The sequence below is a fragment of the Necator americanus genome, chromosome III (genome assembly GCF_031761385.1).
Source record: "Necator americanus strain Aroian chromosome III, whole genome shotgun sequence".
Classification (NCBI taxonomy): domain Eukaryota; kingdom Metazoa; phylum Nematoda; class Chromadorea; order Rhabditida; family Ancylostomatidae; genus Necator; species Necator americanus.
The window spans coordinates 38,635,828-38,660,907 of record NC_087373.1 but is presented as its reverse complement, the minus strand read 5'-3'; the positions used below and the strand labels follow the sequence as shown (position 1 = coordinate 38,660,907).

Below are 25,080 nucleotides of genomic sequence, written 5' to 3'. Positions count from 1 at the left end.
CAGTGTGCATGTGATAAAGTGGATGTAAGATGTCATAAGAGCTCTAAAGAAGAAACTTCTAGAGTTTTATTGTTCACGTACTGTGATAGGCGGTTGGTAGCTATGTGTAGCGAGAGTTTAATTGGGAGATGTGCATCGTTCAATGTGATATGTATGTATAATTTTCAAGGGATTTGGTTCCAATCCTAATAAACAAGTATAACACTTGTAAACAATACCATCTACAGTTTGGTTAGGTGCTTAAATATTTTCAGTGATTAGTAAACGCGAATTTCTCGAAGACTGGAAAGACATTCAAAGATGAACAACATGAGGTTAGGCACATCAGTGGAAGTGAAAGAAGATTTGCGAAGATTCTTTCTTATGGGACTTTAATATGGGAAATGGGAAATACCTTGTTTTTCCAATTCGGGTTATGTTATTGGAAGTTAGGGTGAAGTTAGGTTAAATCCGAAGCTATTGTTGTCAGTTGTCGCGGTCTCGACTATGGTTATACCATCTTTGACAATTTTTGAACGTGTGTTTCTATGAATAAAGCAGTTCCATTCATTTTTCCTTTTTTCTCGTATAAAAATTTGCAAGAATAATCTTCTTATTGTCCAAGTGAGTTTGGTTTCTGAGGGGATGCTGATGTTAGAAGACACAAAATATTCGAAGGAATTCCACTGAACAATCGTTTTATCCTCCTTGTCTGTCTTTAACTAAGAAAAAATCATACTGCATAAGCAGGACGTAAGTGGCGTGAATGAATCAGGAAACTGTAGAGTCAAAACGACATGATGCACGGCGCAGTTGCGTGAGCGGTTGCGTTCGAAGCGGTGCGGTGGAGCGTAGCGGTTAGGATCGAGAGGGGAACCCCTGCTACAACAGTTCGCGATGGTCCCACTTCGATTCCAACCGTTATCTCCACCGCGCTGTTTCGAGCGCGTACGCAAATGGACCGCAAATATACTCGTGATTCATGTAGTTTTGACCCGACTGTATATAGTAAGGTCAAAATGGCATGAAACACGTACAATTACGTACGCGGCGTCTCTCGAGGCGGTGCGGTGGAGTGTGGCGGTTAGGAGCGTACTGGAACCCTTGCTAGCACCGCAAATTGCTGGAGTTCGCGTTGGTTCCACCTCGGTTCCAACCGCTACCCCCACCGTGCCGGTCCGAGCGCGTACGCGAATGCCCCTGCTTCATGTCGTTTTGACTTTGACCCCACCATACGTTGTTCGGCGAGTTCTTCAGTTAATTACTGTTATATAATCGTTTGTCCTATTACAGTAAACGTTGCTTTACCAAGTTTTTCCATATCGTACACAATTACTGAGGTAATTTTAACAGCTATGTACAACTCATCAATACATTTGGCTCTTATCTACTTAGTTAACGCCATCTGCTACTGTTCATAATAACAAAGAGAAGAACCAAAGGAAAAGAATAATAAAAGAAACGGAATAAAATAAACACGTAAACAGTGAGAATATTATAGAACAGCGACTAGAAATGAACTACTACTACTCACCAACCACCTATGAGGAACGCAGTTATAGTTATAGTGAAGAACTTAGATGCATAGTTCCTTGGATTCGGGGGTAGGCGAGATCCCCATCCCCCTCCCCTATAGTAGAGTCACAACGACATGAGAGACGGTGCAACTGCTTCTCTCGAAACGGTGCGATGGAGCGTAGCGGTTAGGATCGTGGTAGGACCTCCTTAGTAGCACCATTCTTTGCTGCTGCTCTTCGCGATTCGGTCCGACCTCAATTCCAGCCGCTTACGCAACAACAGTTTGCTTAATGTTGTTTTAACCCTACAATATATAGGATGGGTCCCCGATATCCTGAGTTCGTTCTCATCATCCCAATTAAAGGACGATTAAGAGCAAACTAATAAAGTGAAGGATAAAGTTTCTGGCGTAAATCAATCCGCTTGGGATCCGCCCCCCACGTTCACTTCAATTCTGAATCGTTTGAGGTTCACGGACGTGTGAGTGGCCTAGAGAATGACTTGCGGTGGCTAGCCGATGTGTCAAGTCAGTGTTTTTTATCCTCCCAGACAAGTCTGGTACCAATTTATCGACCCCGGAGGAGTGAAGGGCTTTGTGAGCACTAGGGCGGATTCGAACCTCCGATCGATCGTGTGGGCAGCGGAACCTCTTGCCGACTGCGCTACACCCGTCCAGAGCAAGCTAATAATTTTTAGAACAGCTTGGTTTGGAATATGTTTTCTTTTATTTTTTTAATTTGAGCATGCCCTCCAAGATGATCTTACTCGGTAAGGAAAGAAAGTAATGCTTCATAAAAATAGAAAAATTTTGTGTCAATTCTGTTTTAGAACTTACATTTCCTATGGTTATTAGAATGTGACAAGAACAAGAAAAGAACAAAAAAGAAAGTTCTCGATGAAATTTCGTGAAAAGACTGATGGACCGATGGATACTCACAGTGCAAACATATTTATTGATCAGCGACGTTTTGATCACCGTACCACCGTGTTCCATGGCATTCCGGTGAATTTTTCTGGTATCTCCCTCGAAAACATCATGAGACTGTGCCTGATGGGTTCAACGATTGAAAAGTTGACTAGGTAAGCTGAAATTTTACTTATCCACACATATATACACACTTCTATGCTTAATTCAGAGCATCGCATACCATTCGGTGATCTACAATCGATTCGGGGATCGATGCATGATGCAATGCGCCGTTTTCGTTCGACAGTTCTGCTGTTGGTTTTGTAAGTGTAAGTCATACCCTTTCAATTTATCTATTGTTTATTATATTATATTTTTATATACGTATGTATATAAAAATGCATTGTATTTTTTACTACTTTATATATATTTTATTTTTTTTTTCATTTATCAATCAAGTTTTTCATAATGCTAGCTGTACACCGTATATTCATAGTAGTCTTCGATCGCAGATTGATCTTAATTTAAGATCATAAACTCCCTGGATTGCACAAAGTTAGTGACAATGAAGGTCCTTGTGATCCTATTAATCTTTCTGGAAAAAAGTCAATCATTAGCTTCTTTCATTCTTAATGTTACATACACATCAAACTTTTCACTTTGAGATTTCTTTGGAAAGAAATTAGTAACTAGTTGAAAAAAGTCCAATAAACAATCCACATCAAAAATATTCATTCAGTTAAATCTAATTCACATCCAATTCTCGTGCATTTACAAAGTTTAAATTTGAATTATATTTCCATTAAACTTCCATAATTTCTTCTTTGTAGAATCGTCGTTTGAATTTGTTTCACTCTGAAACACTAAGCTAAGTGCTAGAGTTTTTTTTTTTTTTGAAAACGAAATCCACCTTTTCTACGAAGTTCCCGGAATGTTCGAATTATCATCAGTTTTTGAGCAATTTGTTGCTATTTCCGAACGCTGGGTTCCTTGTAAACTTTTCCGAGAATTAGTAACGCTTGTAGTATTTTCACGAGACTTTGTTGACAGATTTGAATTCGATTTTATTCCTATCGATTGATTTTCTTCCTTTCTTTGTAGTTGATCAGTGGACTGCGAGTATCCTTCTTTGCTTCCACTCGACGAGCTGCTACGTTTAGCCTCTTTTAAGGCCTTCATAACATATTCGAACTGGAAAATTAAGAAAGTCAGAGCTCTGGTGAGAAAAGAATGTGTTATGACTGACGATAAGTATGTGGTAAACTCTACGGAATGACAGTTTTTACTTCTCGTGTTTTTCTTATCACTTTAAAACAACAAAAGAACGAAGTTTGATCTGACCTACTAAAGCTTTGCGTTGTTTACAATACATTTTATATTTTTTACAGGTTTTATACAGCAAGCGGCTGCATTGCGAACAAATATTTTACGCGGACCTCAATCCTGGTTTCGACAAATGGATCAACGTGTAGTGGTTTCAAAACGGCAGAAACAAGAAACAAAGTGGTTTTGTTGTGTGGTTGCGTAAGTAGCAGCGCTCGAAGCGATGCGGTGGAGTAGTAGCGGTTAGGGTCGAAGGGGAAGCTGCAGTTCGCGGTGGTTCCAGATCGATTTCAACTGCTACGCTCCACCGCGCCGCTTCGAGCGCAGCCGCTTGTGTAACTGCGTCGTGTTTCATGTAGTTTTGACCCTGCTATATCGTAGGGGTGAAGAAGCGCAACTTGCGTTACGAATATCTTAGCTAAGTGTACATCAGTTGACTTTAGTTGACTTTAATCGAGACTGTCAGTGATTGTATCAGGAATTAGCATTGCTACAAGGATGGCTGACTGACCAGCAGCCATGTACAGCCGGATAACTGTCTTCTTTATTTATTTACTTATTTTTTGCACCACATAACTTCGCGCAGATGTATAGTAGAGTCAAGACGACATGAAGCACGGTGCGGTTGCGTAAGCGGTTGCGCTCGAAGCGATGAGGTGGAGCGTAGCGGTAAAGATCGAGTGAGGACCTCTGCTAGCAACATTCTGCAGTTCGCGGTGGTCCCACCTCGATTCCCACTGCTGTCAATTAGTTGGTCGTCAACCATGTTGTGCTGTCAAGTTGAGCACTTCCAACTGCATCATACCAGACTATGACCCTCATTCTCTTGCCGCGTATCCCAAGTTCTCTTGAAGTCGACAAAATTTATCTTATTAAAAAAAAAACCCTGCTTACTGCTTGGAAATGAATTTTATTCTATCATTTTAATTTTACTGGGTTTTCACTTCTGCATACTTTAGATGTTCATAAAGTATCTTTTTTTTTTCTCTGAAATCATGCTTGCCTACCCTTATATGAAATACCCCTAGTTTAAAAAACATGTATTGGTCTACAAATTATAAAATGCTTCTGCGTTTCAGGAAATGTGTTGGCGAAGAGATAGATGTTTCATTTTACTATGACGTCAAATCGAATATCAGTTCGTTTCAAATTTATACGAGCTAAACTGATGCACTGCAAACGGAAAAATGTTGGTGAGTTCCAATTCGAAGTCCGATTAGAATAGATAATTTAGAATTCCAAACTTTTTTTTTGATGGCTAGAGATGTGTGGTTATTAGGACGTGCATTTATCATGGCGAGTCGTCGCAACTCATCTACTCTTCTTAACACGGAATCCTTCCGTTTTTTGCTCACCCCCATTCGAAGGCAGATCGCGACTGCAGGCAAACGTGCTAAGTGTCACGGTCGTACAGAAATCGCAGTTATTAAGGGTCTTGTTAGCGAATAGCCTTACTTCACTTCTCGATGTGAAATTACTTTACTGTTCCCAGTAGATAAAATTCAGATATCAGTATGCCGGAATGAACATCGAGGAGAATGGTCCAACGTAACGCGTTCTCAACGAAATGAGTGAAATATTAAAGTATACCAAGAAATAACATATCGAAAGAGAGGGGTCACAACGCTTGTTGGGTCAGGCGTTTGGGTCTCGTTGACAGCACTTACCCTTTTAACCTCTTGTCAAACGTTTAAAATTTGCATACTGACAGTGATTTTGTTCTAGTATTGAGGGACATCGTATTCTCCTTAGACAGCTTTGAAAAGAAAAACTGTTTACCTTGTCCCGTCGTTTTCTTTTTCTTTGATAAATATCTCGAGTTGATTCGGCATACTTGTTCATGAATCTAGCGATGTTAAAGAACGCATGATAGATAGCAACTGATCCGATTGCACAAAACACTAGAGATTTCAAATTTACACTTCTAACGGTGTAGTTTTATAGTAAAATACATAGGATATATCACCCACTACTTGCCACCCATAGTCCTTGCGCTGGTGCAGAAATCCAGTTGCATACATATTTGCCCATTCCGTCCCAAATATTCAAGAGGTTTTCACATTGCGGCGAAATATCTACTATAGCTACCTTAAAAGTGAGCTCCGATTTGATAAATATGCGACCAATAATAAACTCTTGTTTTTTCTTGAAATGGGTTCATGCTTAATTCCGAAGTTGGTTGCTTGTATTGATCATATTTCACACCAGAATATTGTTTTCTTTATTTTTTATTTTTTATTTTTTGGACGAGTCGAGGTTTTGTCTGTGGAGAAAGGAGTTAGAGCAAGCGAATTTTATGTATTTACAGTTGGGTCAAAACGACATGAAGCACGGACAATTGCGTAAGCGTCTGCGACCGAAGAGGCGCGGTGGAGCGCAGGTGCTGGAATCCAGATGGGACCATGGCGAACTGCAGAGATGGATGGCGGTAGCGAGGATCCTTACACGGTCCCAACCGCCACGCCCCACCACGCCGCTTCGAGCCCAGACGCTTACACAACTGCTCGTGCTTCATGTCATTTTGAGCCGACTGTATTTGTTTGTTCTGAGAGGGTATAGCAAATGTAGTCAAATGATGTACGCAGTCCATAGTTTGTATCGAATTCAGTTGAAGGTTTCGGGGAGACCCGCACTCACTTAGCTTTACAAAGCAGGAAACGTAGTCCATACTCTGCATCTAGCTTCGATACGAGGTCGAAAATTTGTTGCGGCTAAGCGCTGCTTACCGCAAACATTAAAACATCGTCGTCGTATTCAAAATCGAACAAACTCTCAATTTTTTCCTAATAGAACAGGAATGATTGTGGTGGTGAACCTTTTTTTTTTACTCCAGTTCCCACTTCAAACGATGAATTGTACTTGGATGAGGTGCGCAGCAGTTATTGATCGATTCACGCCATTCTGAAGACGAACCCATCTCCCCGCGCGTGCTTGAGTCCAGGGACTCAGGTGATTGCTGCTTCAGTGAGAAATTGGAGAACTACTTCTGGATTGGAAGGTTTGCGACACCGTCAGCGACTCAACTTGCAATGTTGAATAACGATGAACAATCCTTTATTTTGCTCCTATACTGACGTATAAACTACAGAGCTTTCTCAACTTATTGTAAACTCCAGGCTTTCAAGCTCTTTCCATCTTGGAATCCATCCGTCATCGCGATATGGTTGCAGCTAACCATGCAAATTCCTCTTCGGATGCTTCTTCTGGTTGAAATAACAAGCAATGGAGCTACAGTTCTCCTCAGATGCAAATGTGATCTTCTTCGCGGCAATGAAAGGAAGTTTTTTTTTCGCAGCGCCCTGGATACACTTTATAAATTAACCTCATCATAAGGCTTTTTCCGAGCGCGAGATGGATAAACACACGCTGGCGGACTTTCAAACCATGTATGTTCTTCTAAGGCGGAACCTCTGTTTATTTTCTGCAGTGATATCCGGAGGCTGAAAAGGACTAGGTGGTGGCCGGAGTTGAACCCAGTGTCTCGAACAGCTCAATATTTTCGAATTATAAGAAGAATCCGTCTAGCAAGAATGTGGTCGAATCGAAATTGGGAGTTCTCGTCTCATGCCTTCTCTGCTCTTCAGGATAGTTAGTGATATTGACTTATCAGATAAGCTGATGTCATTAGTGATCCCTCTTGAAAGTGTAAACGGTGAAGAGGTCAACATGACTCCATCAGACTATTGCCGATGACGAACGTTTGTTTCGGAAAGCACTACTATTTTCCAAGCACACTAGATTGTTATTCGAGTCCCCTCTTTGGATCCACATCGATTGCAACAATATCCGCCTAAGTGTCGAGGTTATCAACGGGTAGATTTCACCCATCAATAATCTCATGGTTCTTTTGTCATGATCTGTAGAGGCAAGGTGCGCAAGTGCTTAAAATACGTAGAGTTTTAATCTGCGATTCAACAGTCGTACAAAGGCGGATTTAGATCTTATTTTTTCTCTGCTTCCTCTATCATACTCTTCTGGACGCATAGCTATTGCGTTGCTTCTCGCTTCTTATCAACATTACTGAAGTAGTCTGGTTGTCGACGTTAACAACGTTACGGTCTCTGTTGTGTGTTTCCTGTAGTTCACCAAACCGAGCACAGAGATACGTCAGTATTCAGCTCCTTGAAGTTCACTCGACAATGACAGACACGTTCTACACTGTTCATTCCACAGTGTAAGCTCAGATGGACCAGTAAGTTTAGTGGAAGGTGAGCCTCGACGCCTAGATAGCAGTCGGACTTCGAGACGCGGCTAAGCTCATATAAATGACTGATTTTACAAGTTTTTTTTTGGCTGTAAGAAAGATAAGTGAGGTAAGTTAGAGATAGTTGGTTTGACATTTTGTCGTTGAAGGAAACAATGCTGTTTTGATTTCATCAATTTGAAGAAATTAAGGAACTAGATTTGAAACTTACAAATAGGTTTGCGATTGCTGTGGAGATAAGATGCTGGAACTGTTCTTGATTTTTGCGTATCGTTTTCACCAACGGATCCCTAATCTTAGGAGTTACTAGTGGTTTAATCTGCAACAAAGCCAATATTTTGATTAGTGGATGTGATCGTATTGGATATTTGTGCGCTGTGACTTTAAAGTTCGGTATATCGCTTTATTTGGTTATCTTCTGTCTTGTAGGGGGTAGTGGAATAGCCTGCACCAGAATACGATCAGCTGGAAAACATTGAGACAACACATCTGTGTAAGGGGAGGATCACAAAATTGACGATGCTAGGGTCTCTATGGGGCAATATAGAGTTCGAGTTGTAGATTACGAACATGAGTGTGGCCACGCGGAATTCCCTAATCTCACTCAAAAATGGCATGGGAAGCTGTTTCAGTTCCTATGAGGCTTGTTAGAACGGACTTCTCTTATTGCCACGAGCGAATTTTCGAACATCACTGAGTTCTCATCAATAGCCCATTTTCTTCCATTGAACAAATCTAAAAATTTACTTAAGAAGGAGCTCACCATTTGTTGTAAACGAACGAAATCGTTTGCGAGTTCATTGATGTCATCATTGGCAACCGCGACGTTTTCCATTAGTGTTGACACTAAAAATAACCCACTTTAGTTTTGCGTGACTTAACTTGACTCAATCGGCGGGCTGATATTATCGCCTGACGCGATTGCTCGCGTCTTCGCCAAGTTGTGTCATCTTAAAACGCAGCTCTATGAACCTCCTCTACCTTCGGCGAGGGCTCGAACAGAATCAATCTATTCGTCGCTACTCCATATCCTGCGGAACCTTGCGCCTCGTCTGAACTGTCTATCCACGCCAAGTTTCCTAGAGTCCTCTTTCGCCATCTCGGTTCAGAACTTCCGCTATCGACAAAGTAGCATTTTCCAGCTTCCAGATAAACCCGATAAACTCCTCAGGACTCGTTAAACGAGGCGATCTGTTGGTCTTCTCAGCATATAAACATAGAAGCGAAGACGATTTTTTGAAGCTGCTTTCGATGGCTGTGCAAGATGTAGATACCTTCCATGTGTCTTCCGCCGGCACACTACAACGACTTTAGCGTAAAAATCTTCTTGTGGCATTCCCTAGGCTAAAAGTAGCGAAGCGGCCCTATAAGTACCGTAGTACCCATAAGTACAGTAGCCTTTCCCGTGCAATCAGGCCCTTCTATCAACGTAGACGGTGTTGCCCAAGTTTCCGAAGAGTACGTAACGAGGAGAGAAGCTGCTGATAGGTAGACTCGCAACTTGACTTCGTTCATGATGGGGTCAACCACGTGCATTTCGTTAATGAGTTACATGCAGAAGTGGTCTTAGCGGATTTTTGCTGAATATCTTTCTCGTAGCTGCCGTTGTTCTTCAACACACAGTCCAGTTAACAGAACTCACCGATGAGTTCTATCGCTTGTCCGTCCACTCTGTTTCCCGTTCCACATGTGCTTACAATTATCAGTGGAGACCCACATGTGTTTGCAATTATCAGTGCATAGACGTAGTCCATAAGCTAGAGCTAGCTTCGATACAAGGTTGACAGCATATTGAAGTTTTACTGCTTTCTGCGAAATATACGTCGTCGGCTTACTCGAAATCGGTCAAGAGGCACCCTGATTGTGCTAAGACGATGTCGGCAGAAAACTGATCGATTGTTCTTTGCATGATGTCATCGATGGCAAAGTTGAACAGAAAGGGTTCTGCCACTCCCCTTGTTTTACTTCAGTTACCACTTCAAACGGTGTTGTACATCCGGGTGGTGTTCGAACTGCAGCAGTTGTTCGTTGATTCACGTCATCAGGGAAGCAAACGAACGTTGCCGGTACTGAATCGGCGCAGAGCGCAAGAAGACAGCCTCCATGAGGAGAGTCTAGAAACGCTAATTCTGTAGGCTTACCGCTGCCAAATTTAGATCACTCTCCTGACGGTGAACACCTGGTCAGTCGTAGATCGGCTAGCACGAAAGAGAGCTTGCTCGTTGCGCGTTGTTTCTTCGTGATGTTTAATAAGTCAGTCCAGTATCAGCCGCTTCAAAACGTTGTACCTAACACGCAGGAACAGGTTCCAATGAGGTTCCTCGATAATTTCTACGGTCCGTGACGGATATTTTGTGAAGGGGAAATATGATAGCATGTCCCAACGAGTCAGGTATCCTTTAGTCTATCCACATTAAACGGATGATCTTTGTCGTCTCACGACTCTCCACTTTTCTTCTTCTGGATACGGACCAGAATCGGTTGGTAATTCCTCGTTAACCGCATATGTTGGTCTATGAACGTACTGGAGTTTAGGAGCTGTTGGCGCTTCAAGTCAGCAAGTGATGTTCCAAATTGGTAGAGTTGCTTATCCGATACCCACTTCATCGGTAGTGTTGAGGAGTGGAGAATATCTTTTCACCTTATCGCTATACTTTACCGTTTTAGTAAAACATAGGTTTTCCGTGGGTTCTTGTCCTCCCACACCTTTTCAAACTCGCTCACTCTTGACGTCCATTCGTTTTAACGGTCTTGTTGCAATTAACGATGCAGCTTTCTGTTTGTAGTTGAAATCACTAGGGCTGCGGGCGACACATACAGAATTGTACGTGGATCTTGTCTGCACAGTTGCAAGTGCAGTGAAAGCAGGGCCACCACGAGCAGATAGCAACAGACTTGTATACGCGACCTCAAGTTCTACTAAGTTTAGGGGATTTATGCCATTCATAAAATTGTTGTGAAATCAGTCCTAGCCCTAAGCAAATTATCTTGCTGGTCGCCTTATTTTGTTTTATAATTTTCCACATAATGCATGTTATGCACAGAAGCGCTCCTGATCTTCTTTTTTCATTTGTCATTCCCATCTCCAGTATGCCCGAGAACGCTGTGGCTAGTCCTCTAAAATTTGCGGTTTCTCATTTCGCCGCTTGTACATAAAATTTTGAAGAGGAAAAAGCGAAACGCTTTCTATGGCAAAGCGCGGCAATATTGGTAGATTAGACCTCTTTTTCGAAGTGGCTGGCTTTGACTCTCAATCAAACTATTTGCATTTAAGAACGGTCACAACAGTTTTGAGAAAAACAGTTCAAGTTGTGGAACTGGTAGTAACCCGGTCGAAATCTCCATGTTTAAGTAAACTTAAAGTTATATTTAAGGGGTATTAGTTCTCAGAAAAAAAAGTCCTTCCCAGAGAGCTGGGAGATCGATGGTCTCCTTGCTAAACTCTCTGGAGGAGATCGACTTCTTTTGCTTGGATTTGTTAACATTGCAGCAGACGTTTCCCTCCTTTCTCTCCTTATTGGCGGTGTTTGTCGCCGATTGGTGCAGACTTCATCGTCTTGCCGTAGTTTGAGTAGTGCGAAGGTCGGGAAACAGCTCTTAAAATGATCCTTTCGCTCCTTGATGCGTTGCACTGTGGCAAGAAATTCTATAGCTGTGGTGACCTTCACGAAGATATTTTGGTATAGAAATTCTTCCATGATGTCTGTTCCTAATGAGGTTCGTTGAGGTTGTCGAAGAGGAGCGAGAATAAGTGCCTCGAAGCTCGAAGCTATGTAGTCATCTCTAATTTCCGGATGGGTACCTGGTTGCCTCTACGTTTTCGTTGCATCCATAAATTTTTGGAAAGGACGAATTTATTTGAGATCTTGCGGTAGTGGAATGCCCAAGAGTGTGCTATCAAATATGGCAGCCGTTCTTGCTCAATGTTCGATGTCCCGGCGGACTTGTTTTCTTTGTAGAATGCTGTCGGCGTGGAATCAGTCTTGGTGACTCGTTGCAGCGTCTGTTGTTCCTCGTTAAAGTACGTTCTTCGTTCGTTTTTACGTTAAAGACGACACTGCTTAGAAGTATATTTATTGAGAAGAAAGTGTAAATGAAGTTGGATTTCTGGAATTGACGCGAGTCTAGGGAACAATCTGTGTCACTTCAGTCCGTTACGACCGAAAAGATACGTCAAAACTTTTTAGATTCACTTACAGTCCTTACTAGAATTCCTTCGACTTATTTCTTTCAGTATTCGTTGGAACTCCATCATATGTGCCTAAATTGTGTTTATTATGTATGTGCTTTTCTTTGGAAGCATTTAGGAAGACAATGTTTAAAGGCAACGCATCTTTGAAATTGACGTTATACGGAAACCCTTTATTTTGTTTGTAGTTAAGTTAAGTTTGAGTTGTAGATCACGGAAACACCCCTGTTACACACTCTTTGGCAGCCCATTCACTCAAATAGGCTGGTGAGGAGACCCCATTAATCTTCGACCACTCCCTGGTGGAAGAGGTGCAGGAACTAGGGTGCTCTTTGCTACTGATTTCGTAGGAAAGCACGCCGTCCCCGACGCCATTTTCCTACGACGATTAGCGGATGTTGAGTGGAGTCACTCTCGTTTCCATAATATACAACCCGAATTCAACGGGTTCCCTGCGGTTTCCGCATCGCATCAATTTCGTGATACGCTGACTTCAAGTATTGCCAATAGAGTTTTCTCACAAAAGGTTTTAGAAGAAAGAAAAAGGCAGTCAAGATAGAAGAAGTGCGTAAGATAGAAGTTAATGTACCATACTTATCAAATGGAACGTTCGAGAAATTCTTTGAAAGTTTGAATCTCTCCACCAGTAGCAATGACCGGGGCTTAGTTCACAAATACTGAGGAGGTAGACACTTTGCTTTTTCTTTAATTTGCGAAAGATCACAAATTGCCGAAGTACGAAAGCAGCAAACCAATTAAATATTCTAGCTTCTAGTTCTTTATGCTTTGTCTGAAAGCGAAGAATTCCAGACAATCCTTTTGAACTCAACTCTTTTCTTGTTCAAATTCTGATACTTCAAGTGTATTTGCACATGAATTTCGCAGAGATGTAGTTCAAACATATAGTCGGGTAGCACGGTGGATTTGCGTACGGTGTAAGGAGTATGGAGTAAGCAGTTGGAACCATTGCAAACTGCAGCGATGAGGAGAGCCAGAAAGTTTTCCAGTAGGCCCCTAACCGCTATGCTCCACCGCATCGCCTCGAGAGAAGCCGCGTATGCAATTGCACAGTGCTTCATGTCGTTTTCACTCTACTATATGTTCCTTCCAATTTAATGTACATCCCCAATTCGATTGAAATCAGTTTTCTTTGTGTACCTTCTTGTGTTCCAATTGAGCGGCGATAGTGTTGACGACTGTCTTGCTCACATGAAAGTTTTGAATTTCTCTTCCAATATCGTACCGTCTTAAATCACCGAACTTCTGCAAATGAACGAATTCTTATAAAATCGCCTATTTTCGAACTGAACTCAGCTGCTGGAATGGAACAGTTTCAATCTTGTTGAATATAATACTTTTTACTATTAGCAAGTGTACATTGCTGGTGCATTTCAAGAGAACCGAAATGCTGTCGCTACGTTCCGTCCGCCGTCCGTTGCTAACAACGTTGAACAGTCGCAAACGGCTCGTAGGTGGGTCGCGCGAGCACATTCCATAAAGACTGCTCACACGAGACGTTTCTTTGGAATCTTTAACGTTCAGAAATGAAATCTCTATAGCGAATTTTGATCGCAGTGACGGCGGGTCTAATTGTGAGTCTAATTTACGAAAACGTGTTAGAATGAACCTAAATGGGTCATCCTTACCACCACTGGGTATGTATTTGATGTAAAACATAGCAACACGGATTTTTTTTTCGTAAATTTTCCTCTGGACTTACGTCACGGAATTCTTTTTCGGCCATAATTTCCGAACCATTCAAGGATTCAAAAAACGTGTAACCATTTTTGCATTTATAGAAAGTGTCACTAAATCGTTCGATGAGAAATCTTCAAGTGAAAACCACTAAAGATGAAACAGAAGTCAAGACCTACTAGACTGTATGAGTTATTTCCTGATTTCCAACGGTTATGGTATATTCCAGATTTGGAATTGCCTGAGATCAATTTAGAGCTAAGAATAAGAGAAAAAGTATGTAGTGAAATTTCCAAAACTAAGAGACGTACGTGAAATAAGCGCAGTTCTTTGTCTTCAAAGAGTCCAGTACACATGCACATAGCGACAAAAGCAATAACGAAACAAATCCTGAAAATCTTGTGTGTCTGTGTGTTTATATGTGCAATTTAAAAATGGAAACTAAATACGGATTTCTCGACCATCAGAACTACTTGGTTTATGGTTCTCTAGAACACTTAAATATTCACATTTCAAAAGTCTCAACGTTCCAACTCAAGATATTCGAATAAGTTTTGGTAATAAGTTCAAATAAATAAATTGGTAATAAGTAATAAGTTTTCCATAGAAATAAGAATTAGCTCTTAAAAGACAGCGTATGACGGAACTGTTGGTATTGGGGTCCCTGTGTGCGCCAGTATGGAGTTCGTGATGTAGGTTACGAATGTAAGAATGGTCTCACTCAATTTCTGCTCAAGTCGTCCTGAGAAACGGCGTGGGAACCGCCTTAGTACCTACGAGGTGCGTTAGAACGATGCGCCATCCTTTTACACTCTCCAGTTCCCTCAGGAGCCTATTCATTGGTTTTAGTTGAATTGGCTGTTTAGGAGACTTCATTGATTTTCGACCACTCACTTCGTGGACGCAACGTGGCACACATGAGTGGCGCGTTGCAATCGTCGTTAACGGCATCACCCTACGAAACTGGGTGGTATGGATTTCCGATGGCTAAAGACTGTACCGGGTCGTAGATGGCAGAAACTAACCTTATCGTTGTTTATAGGAAACACGTTAGTGTAGGCAGGTTCCTCGCATATGCAGGCTAGTGTTCAGTTCAAATTCAAGTTCAGTAGCATTATTATTTGCACATTTTTCTTCTGATGTTATTGATGAATGTTGAGCGCTGGCTTATCATTAAAGGCAGGATACCACGAATCTGTGGTGCGGATTTCGGGTGGAGTATCCGTACACGAGATCGTAGATTATGGAGACGGGATACTTCCCTTCATCTCTCCCTGCATCACTGCAAACAGCCGCTTCCAGAATGCTGTTTTGTACGACGCTAACTATTGCAACGCTCCACCTCTTGCGCTGCCTCCGCCCTGCGATTCGTCAAAAGCCAATTCGTACTTCCCGTGATAGGCGGTAAGGGAGCTACGCGTGCAAGGGTGGCGCGCTCCATTAGAAGGCATCGTACAAAACAGCACTCAGGGGCCGGCTGCTTGCAGTGATTCAGGGAGAAGAGAAGAGATAAGCGGAACCACCCTGGTCTCCATAATCTACGACCCGTATACGGATACTCAACCTGAAATCCGTACCACCCCAGAATCGTGGTATGCTACCTTTAAGAATTCGAATTCAGTGAGAAAAGAATAACAGAGCGCAAATCATTGTTTTGTCATCGACGTGTTAAGGGTTTGAGGGTACGGTTTTGTCAGGCCACTAACAGCCTTGACTTTACGACCGTTAAACGGGTTATTGAGTGCTACTCAAGAGCAACCTTCATTATTCAATAGAATCGAAACTCTTGAATGAGAAAAGAATTTCGGCGGAGCTTTCAAAATTACAAAACTTTCCAACTAATTGTTGCAGTTAGTGGTACTGTGGTTATGAATATGGTTCAGTTCAGAAATGAAATTTAAAAAATTTTGAGCGGAATTTTAAAGGTATCACTCCACGAATCTGAGGTGGTACGGATTTCAGGTGAAGTATTCGTATACGGGATGGGAGACTATGGAGAGGGGGGTGATTCCGTCCATTTCTTCCTAATTGCCGTAAAAAACGGCCCGGAAGATACGGCTTCAGGCGTTCTGACGCAGTATTTCCTACAAGGAGTTCGACTGTAGCGCGCCAGCCTTGTGCGGCGCCGCATCTTCCGGGCCGTTTTGTACAGCAATTAGGAAGAAATGGATGGAATCACCCCATTCTCCATAGTCTCCCATCCCGTATACGAATGCTCCACCTGAATTCTGCACCACCTCAGATTCGTGGGGTGATGCCTTTAAGCGGCGAACATTAGTCATCAATCTTCTCACCCCTGTAATTCTATTTCATTGATTATAAGAAGTACAACTTACGCTGACATTGCGCATAACATAGCTCCAACAAGAATAGCGGTGTAACCAGCAGCAGCTAAAATGGATCCCAAAGCAAGAGAAACAGCTCCACGTCGTGATCTTTTCTCATCATGACGGTACCGACTTATGTAGAACGTACAGCTGAAATGATAAAGGATAAAAGTTGAAGTTTCTACCGTTAATCAATCTGGTTGGCATGCGCCACTACGATCACTTCAATTCTGATTCGTTTTGAGGTTTACGAACATGTAACTAGCCTATACAGTGACTTGCAAGGGCTGCGTCAACTTAGTGTTTTTATCCTCCGAGACAAGTCCGGTACCAATTTATCGACCCCGGAGGGATGAAAGCTTTGGTTAACAATAGAGCGATTCCGAACCACCGATCGATCATGCATGCAGACACAATGGAAGCGATTTCCTGATTTTCTTTCCACCGACGCCATCACCCTCTTCGAGTTTTCATTTCTGGAAACCTCGGGAAAGGGTGCCTCTCAGACTAGAATTCTAGCCTCCATTCCTCATTTTAGATCAATATAGAAGTCGTATGTGAACACCTTAGCGACTTTATGTCGTTTTTTCAAGAAAAAAAAAGATTCAATTTCCTTACCCGATGAAAATGGCTGTAAGCCCTAGCATAGAAAGTGCAACCAGTGTAAACGGAATGATGATGGTGTAGCCGAGGATGTCACTTACACGCTGCGAGTATTTCTTTAAATATCATTATTAAGTGATAGTAAAAATACATTTAATGGAACATATAGCTCTCGTACAAACCTTTTCTGTGAACGCATCACTAAGTTGCTCTTCTACTTCAATTGTGGAATTCCGAATAAAATAGACCAACTGAAAGGAGAAATCGTTTAAAATAGAGGAAAAATGAGTGCTTTTTGAATACCTACTATTTGTATCTTTTTCGCATAATCCCTCATTGATCGTTCAACCATTTCCTTTGCTTTTGTTGTTTTTTTGACGCCATTTTTAATCTGAATTGTGACTATTTTCTATTACCTATCTTGCTATTTTCCTGGTACAAATAGGCTTTATTTTCTTGCCCTTACCCTTAGCAACATCGATGAACAAGTTTCCAACATTCCTGTGATCCAATTATTATACATTTCCATAAATTGCAATGTTTCCAACTGAAATGCCATCGTTTTTCGTCTCTCGGAAAATTCCCTTCAGATTTTACTCACTAGAAATTCAGTTGCTTGCATGGAATAGATACGTATTTCTTGCGCAGGTGATTTTCTCATTGCACTCATAGTGTTACTTAAAGTTTTTTTATTTTCTTGTATTTGTGTGAAAATCTGAATATAAAAGTCGGATGTTATAAGCAGATTTTGGGAATGAAGCAAAAATAATCTCACTTCTAGCATATGTGTGATGTTGACTCTATTTTCAATTACAGCGACATGTTCTAGTAAATGCTTATGCACTTTTTTGGCTTTAACGTTGAATTCTATGTGTTCATTTTTATACAAGCAGTGTACGGTATTACCAAGGTGAATCATAAAAATATTGGTATCTGAAAGTGCTGTTTGAGCTTTTCTTTTAAATTATAACCTTTTAAAGTATCTTTGCCTTTGGATCATACCATGTGTGACGATTTTTAGCTGACTTGGCAGTAATTGAATACCATCTTGAAGTTGACCGAGACTAACAGAAAACAGATACATGCCAGCCAAGGAGGTTGACACACAAACAATGAATGAAAGAGCTGCCCAAACCATGGAAAGAGCGTTCACATTTTTCCCCTGAAAAAAAAAACACCTATATTTTGGCCATGTGTTACTCATTGAAAACTTTACATAAACCTTATTAACAAATAGAGTTCGACAAACAAAATTCATCCCAGCTAAAAACACCATCGTTCCTGCGAGTAATATCCACATGAATAATATCATAGAGACTATGGGCTAAATATGGTCGGTTATTTTGAAGAGTGGAGGAGATTTTTAGACGAATCATAGAATAAGGCAGCAACGTTCAACTCACGTTTTCAAAAGTACTTTCCAAAATTACCGTCTTTATTCTCTTCGGATCGTGGATAACTTTTCCAATTCTCTAAAGAGGAAGTACATCGTATCTTTCAGTTACGTCACAACATTAGTATCGATAGGAGATCGTTTATATTCACACAGGCGAAGTCTAACGTTCGGTTTTGGATCATTATGCCGCTTTGGTTTGATTATTTTCAGTATAGTTAGTTTTGCGTATACTATATTGACTACTAAGAATGGGATTGAAAGTACGGAAAACACCTGACACCCTTTTATCTACGATATGTTTGGATAAGGCTGCCGGCGCGGCTGTGAACTTTGCAGGCAGCCTAAGTAGTGTAAATAAGAGTTTTCTATTAGTGTGCCTAGCAGATCTTTAGATTGACGTTTCGGCTTTCTTGCCGTCTTCAGAGGGCTAAGGAAAGGTTGAGTGGAACGATCTTTTCCGTTAACATTCTGTCAAGTGTCACACTACCTTGGATCAGTGCTTCCATGATCGTTCAAGGTAGTATGAACGGAGGCAATATATTAAAATTAGTCTTACGTAGTGCTCCACCGCGCATGCACTTTGTCCGTGCTCAGTGTGCCAAAGAATGGGTATTGCTATGATATAGTACTTGATCTACGCGCGCAATATCAGGAAGTTACAACTCGTTGAGCGGTTCAGTGGCAAGAATTCATTCATTATCGACAAGCATTCATTCTATTGCTTATTGAAAAGTTTGTTTCAAAGAAACAGAGCGCTCCGACTCTCTTCTTTGCCGAGATTTCTTTTTTTATGAGCCGGTATAGGCTTTACATCTTAATCGTTTCCGTTGTCAAATCTCTGCCTCCTAAGCGATGTTGTCAAGGTCCCACGCCATTCTCCCTCTTCGGAAATCTTCGGTGATCCTCACCCATAGATTTTTACCCGTTTCTCCAATGTAAGTTGCATTTCACGTCAAGCACACAATCTCATATACTACTACCACTTGTGCGCAATCGCCTGATTTTCCGTAAGGACAAATGATACATTCTTCCACGGATACAGTCGTATACCATTCGTAGACGTAACGCTGAACTGCCAAACTATGTCGAGTGAACTCCGTCCAGAGCGCCTTTGTGTGGCTGCGGGATCGCAGAGAGGGTAAACTTTGGACTGTAAGTGCTCATACATCTATGGAAAGTGTAGTGAACAAAAATAAGAACGCCTTGTGTGATGAACTTAATGCGCTGATGTCTAAAAAATCCAGCCAGTAAATGGTCATTGTCGGAATCGACACTAATGCAAAGATGGGACCTTAACAATAATCCAATCTGCTAGGAAAATGGTGCCAGCGGTGGTTTGGCTCAAATTTTCTTTGACGTTTGAACGCAACACCCAGTGCGATCTGCACGCGAAGCAGGCCTCTACTCCGAGGGACAGTATTACTTCTGCACAAATACTAATGTGAGAAAGTGAACGAACACTAATCTGAGTGCGCTGTGAGTAGGAATTTTTTTTCACTAGCCTTTCCATGCGTTTTGCTTGGCTATGCTGTCGAGAAAACCTAAGTGACTTTTCCCGCTCGCTCGCATACGGGCGCGTATACACGTGTGGCCCGTTATAAGTTGCCTCGTGGGAAATTCGAAGATGAGGGAAATTCTCAACGTCGTTTCTGTGTAGGATCAGGGTCGACTGAGCCCAAAAGTGCTCGTATTCTTGACGAACACAACTAACCCCATCCTCTCGATAATCATTTATCATTGTATGTTAGCATCACTCTTAGTGTTGACTTCGACCAGCCATATGAAAATCAAACCGACACCGACCGCTAATGTTTAGATACGCTGAATAATGAGCATCATGACTTTTGTTTTCATTTTTATCCACAGGAGTCCCCCGATAAACTAGCATTCTGGAGGTGAGTATCCAGATTGCGGTCGCGAATGAGAACTGAAGGCTAGAAAACAAAACTGCTGTAGGCTTGATTAGAACCCGACACCACCCAGGGTAGCTATGCACGTTAACGGAAATCTTCATCTTTACAGAACATTTATCATGCCACAATCTTATCACTGTCAAGTTGGAGCATTAACGCCCGCAACAATACGCCCAGAACTTGCAACGACCCCTGAATTGCTGAACTGGAACTGTTTTGCGCACCTGTATTGTCGGGTCAGGTACATTATGCACCATCTTTCTCATCAGGTAGCTTGTTGCAGCATAGAGGTATGTCAACACTATGCCTGTGCTAGGCTTTTCCAGTTCGCTGACCTCTATCTCCGGAGTAGTGCAGTCTATAAATCAACATTTTTAAGTACCCTTTGGCAGAGAAAGATACATACATCTACATAGTAAGAAGAACCTCTAACCTCTTCGCATTACGGGAGCCACCGAATCGCATGGGCCTGTAAAAATAAGTGAAACTATCTTTCTCGTTCTCAAGATGAAAGTTTCATTTTCTATCGTATCACGCTGATACTCCTATACTAACAGGAAGGTAAACAAGTTCTTTCGAATAGATTCTGGCGTAATTGACTTGTAAAGTTGTGAATATCGGAAAAATGAGCAGCGAAACGGTTTCAGATGTATATCCCAAGTTCTATCTTCCTTTTAACTTGGCAATGTAGAGTTGAATCGTGCACTACTTTGAGCAGAATTAAGATTGCAACTTGTCGATAGTTAAGTTGAAGCAAGAGCCAAGATTGTTGACAAGCCTTATTGCGGCTAACGTTTCGTAGCCTTCGTCAAAGCCTGGAAAGTCAAGTCATTTGTAATATATCCTCTCAAATGCCTCATCCAGGACAAGTCATCATTCCTCAAGATCCTACGTCCAAAATCGAAACCAAAAGAGCCCAAATCGTTGTGCTTACCTAGGTAACCGCGTTGCCGTGATATTAGCGGACCTCCGCATGATAAAATCGCTCCGCTAGTACTAATTAGGATGCGACTCGCATATGACCCGTAGATCAAAACCCGCAAATGTCTTGATACAGAACCAGCTCGTTAGTCACAGCTATGCTTTCTTCCTTTCTGTTCATTTTTAGACTTTTGGCGTTTATCCAAAACGTCTCCAAAGTTCTACGAGCCACAATTTCGGGTTCGTACGATGGGATCGTGGCAGCTATGCTGAAAGGAGCATTTTCATGACATTTTCTGCGATGAGTTCCGAGAGGGGTACGCTACGTTTGAATGTTTCATCGCTACGTTTGAATGTTTCATCCCATCTAGATGTTCTCTCATACGAACACAAAGAGGTCGCCCTGTTTCGCCAATATATTGTTCGCCGCATGTTTTGCACGAAATCAACTAAACTATACCTGAGACCATGCATCGCCTGCCTTGCCAAATGGCCATATAACACAGTTTGGAGTCAGGCAAATGCGATCGTATTCTGTTTTCCTTCTTCTTGAGATTTGTGGGAGGTAATTCCACAACTTCCACCTGGTCCTCGAGACCACACCTAACCAAACTGGCCCTTATCGCCTTACTTAGGTCGTCGGTTATGAAAGGCAAGCAGAAATTGATCTTTTCTGAGTTATCCACTGTGGCATAGTCTGTGCAATTAGCCCTGGCCTCCGAGGTACATCAGCAATGTAACTCTTAGAAGTTGCGATCCGCTGCGCTGGGTTAACTGCATCGATCCGTTCTTGGAAATCAGATGTCACCCTTACGGCTGTTCCAAATGACTGATTTCTTGGTTTTCCAAGGGTGAGTGGAAATACAGTTAACTAATATGTTTTTACTACTAGGTTTTCGAAACCATCGTGTCTTCTACTCACCGCTGGATCACTGGGATCACTGTATCATATTAACGTTGAGGAAGGACAGCCAATTTTCTTCGTTTTTTTTTCGCGTAAACCGTATGTAAGGGATCTAGGAGCTGATTTAGAAGCTCGAAACAAGTGTACACCTCGTCTTGAGTGAGACATATAATACAACAGTCATCAATGTAACGACAGTACAGGAGAGGTTCTCCTTCCAGGATGGGTTGTTCTGTTTTGGACATGAATGCAAAGGCTAGTGTGGGAGCTAGTCTTTGCCCATGGCCAAACCCCTGACTTGTCTGCAATAGTGTCCCGACCAGCGACATATGAAGCACTTTAGACATCCATCCAGAAGCGTCATGATCTGCCTTATGGAAAATCCGTACAAGTTTCATTGTTGGATTCAAGAATGCAAAATGAAGATTATCAAAGGGAGAGTATCACGAAATTGACACATTGACATTGGTACGTGCGGAATCTACGAAAACGTAGAATTCGGGTTGTAGACTAAGACCGTGACACTCCGGTTCACTTAACATCCTTTTCATTGCTTTTACTTGGAATAGGCTGCTAGGAAGACAATTACATTAATTTTCGACCTTAACCTTTTCTCTGTTTTTTCCGTACCATGTCAATTTCGTGCTACGGTGCCTTGAGGACCTAACACTTTTGAGCGCACATTCGCAAAGGTGCGCTGTTCTTGAAAAAAATCTGATCCATCCAGTTTGATCTTCACCGTGAAGTCGCACAGAATTAATTCATTCTCCATTGTTCTATATCCTACTAAATGTGACGTTTCACTAGAACTGCCTACTGAGTGCTGTGTGTTCTTAGATTTTGTTTCAACCTTTCATCCAAATCATCCACTTTCCACCACACAGGCTATTCAAGTGTTTTCTAGCTCCTCGAGACAACTTCAAAAAAGACGATGCGACAGTATTATTCGTCGGCATACAGCCCGATAAAAAGGAACTGATCCAAAAATTCACGAATTATGATTAGGGTAACGACTATACACCTTAACTACTAATCTCTAGTGATCTCTACTAAATTACCCTTCATCCCGGGGAATTCTTGAACATTTTATCAGACCTAGATACACTCTCGGTTTCACTCGTAATTGAAAAGAAATATGTACGAGACCCCAGAACTTGCCTATCTGTTTTGTATCACCTATATACAATGAGCTAAGCAACGATGCATGTTGTGGTATTGACAAAATGTTTTGCAGAAACAACAATTATTTAATATTTTTTGAGCAGTGATGTAACGTATTAACAATGTAGGAAGCAATGTCAATAGGAGGAATCAGATAAAGAAAAAATTGCATTTAGAATGCAGCCGTTACAATTGTTAGTTATCACAGTGCTAGTGAGTACTTTGTATGGAAAAACGTGACTCCAAATATTAAAAAAAAAAAGATTTGCTACATGCCGCAATAGAGCGACTTCCCGTATATTACGCCCACCTACCTAATTACATTATGACCTTCTCGACGTTATGCAAATAAAATCATTTAGATACATTAAAGAGCGTAGTCAAGAAGACCTAAGTGAGCAATACATGCAAGGATGAAAAGTGAGCACAACATCTAGCAGAAAACCTGAGAATTGTGTATCTGTGGATAGCAGATAAGAAGACTATTCTTAATTAGAGTAAGCGCGCAAGCGTCGATGTGATACTCCGATCATACCAAAGGGTGTAAAGTGTAGAAGACGGGCAAGAAGGCAGTGATGCCGATTCTCCCATTGCGCTGACGTTCCCAGCCGTGAATTTAAGTAATAAGGCCCATAGAAGTTATGTAAGACACATTTCGCAGGAATTCATAGTCTTGTCGTAGGATTCCACTTGGACGGTAACTCTTGAAATACCATATTTTTGCCGAATCAGTTGACGAGCTGCAGTCACCGTAGACAGAGCGTGATCTGATGAATCTGAAAAAGAATCACTTGTAACACTGGATACAGCATAAAAAATCCTTCACACCATATTTGTTCCGGTGTCCGGAGGACACAAGTCTAATGGTATGGCATAACATATACAGTGATAGTAGCAGTAAATTATTTTAATCATTGCTCGAGCTGGAGTAGCGCAGTGGTGCTAGGCGCTGCGCTACGCAGAGTCTTCAAAGAAGAGCACTCAATGGGCTCGGTAAAAAATATGCGTGAGCTCCGAATGTTTAGCAAAAGGCAGCATCAAAGGAAACTACATAGGCGTGTCCTACAGCCCTCTTACAACATTGCCAAGACGAACACTGCATGGAACGTTGGCATGTTGTCGAAACACCCGTATGGGACAGATTAATGCAGAGGACTAACATCTGCGCAGCGCAAGAGATAAGATAGTCTGGTAGCAAGGCAAAGGACATTGGACGTGATTTCAAAAATATCTACAATGGTAGTCCAAACACCGGCCATAGAGTAGGTATAATTGTCTCCCACCGCCTCACGAACATAACGGAGCGCTGAAGTGCTTCATTGCCACAACAACGTCAGCGACAAATCAGGGATACGATCGGGTGGAATGGCTACACTTAACTACGAAAGGATCCCACCACTTAACAGAAGAAACGCTGTTGAAGAAGAAGACTCACTTTACGAAATTTCACTTAATCAATTCTATTCGTGTAAAAATGTTGTCTCATTAAGGTAAACTGCCTGCCTTGATAGCTTCTGATGTGTTTGATCCGTGGATTGGTAAGGGGTGTATTGAATTGTCGCTAGCTAGTCTAGCGAACGACGCTTAGTAGTGGACAGAAGTCAACGTCGGAGTTTCCCCGAACGCTCCCTCTAATTACACAAAGAAGAGTGATCATGTTAACGACACCAACCGACGGCTAGATGTACAGACAGAGCGGTTTTGTCCATGTTTAGAGACCACATGTGGAGATCGTGAACACTCTGGACGTTTTGTAAAGCGGCGAGATCCTCCCTCACAGCGTTAAAGTCCATATGTCGTGGAGTGGCTGAAACGTTGATGTATAGCTACCATTTCATGGATTTCTGATGGATACATTATTTATCGTCTTCTTATCATCGTACCTTCCATAAGAACGAAGAATATATCACGCAACACAGTGATAGTTGTGAATAGTACAATCACAGAGAAGAAGAATGTGCAAATCGGATCCGCTAGTTCCCAGCCGGTGAACTGTAAAATGACTGTGAAATGACGAAACTGTTCAAACCAATGACTGAG

The 25,080-nt window shown here is 41.8% G+C and overlaps 1 protein-coding gene across 4 annotated transcripts in view; it reads right to left on the bottom strand.

Moving 5' to 3' along the window:
- Positions 1-3,254: 3,254 nt before the first annotated feature.
- Positions 3,255-25,080, bottom strand: part of RB195_012294 (uncharacterized protein) — a gene marked incomplete at both ends in the record, with an annotated part of 57,731 nt that continues 35,905 nt past the window's right edge. For 2 of the 4 annotated variants that reach the window (XM_064194086.1, XM_064194087.1), the window contains 27 exons: positions 3,255-3,259; positions 3,315-3,372; positions 3,422-3,595; positions 5,507-5,628; positions 5,698-5,815; positions 8,143-8,250; positions 8,695-8,777; positions 12,129-12,192; positions 13,279-13,383; positions 13,841-13,928; positions 13,995-14,056; positions 14,127-14,205; positions 16,152-16,292; positions 16,761-16,861; positions 16,928-16,996; positions 17,053-17,136; positions 17,212-17,292; positions 17,347-17,460; positions 17,521-17,678; positions 17,748-17,907; positions 17,968-18,069; positions 18,149-18,217; positions 20,279-20,412; positions 20,488-20,523; positions 23,754-23,816; positions 24,713-24,847; positions 24,924-25,032. In XM_064194086.1, coding sequence (XP_064051668.1) covers positions 3,255-3,259; positions 3,315-3,372; positions 3,422-3,595; positions 5,507-5,628; positions 5,698-5,815; positions 8,143-8,250; positions 8,695-8,777; positions 12,129-12,192; positions 13,279-13,383; positions 13,841-13,928; positions 13,995-14,056; positions 14,127-14,205; positions 16,152-16,292; positions 16,761-16,861; positions 16,928-16,996; positions 17,053-17,136; positions 17,212-17,292; positions 17,347-17,460; positions 17,521-17,678; positions 17,748-17,907; positions 17,968-18,069; positions 18,149-18,217; positions 20,279-20,412; positions 20,488-20,523; positions 23,754-23,816; positions 24,713-24,847; positions 24,924-25,032 — 2,622 coding nt within the window. Of the gene's footprint in view, positions 3,260-3,314; positions 3,373-3,421; positions 3,596-5,205; positions 5,286-5,506; positions 5,629-5,697; positions 5,816-8,142; positions 8,251-8,694; positions 8,778-12,128; positions 12,193-13,278; positions 13,384-13,840; positions 13,929-13,994; positions 14,057-14,126; positions 14,206-16,151; positions 16,293-16,760; positions 16,862-16,927; positions 16,997-17,052; positions 17,137-17,211; positions 17,293-17,346; positions 17,461-17,520; positions 17,679-17,747; positions 17,908-17,967; positions 18,070-18,148; positions 18,218-20,278; positions 20,413-20,487; positions 20,524-22,177; positions 22,278-23,679; positions 23,817-24,712; positions 24,848-24,923; positions 25,033-25,080 lie in introns of those variants that run through there. The other 2 variants (XM_064194085.1, XM_013445131.2) reach the window with 2 other exon arrangements.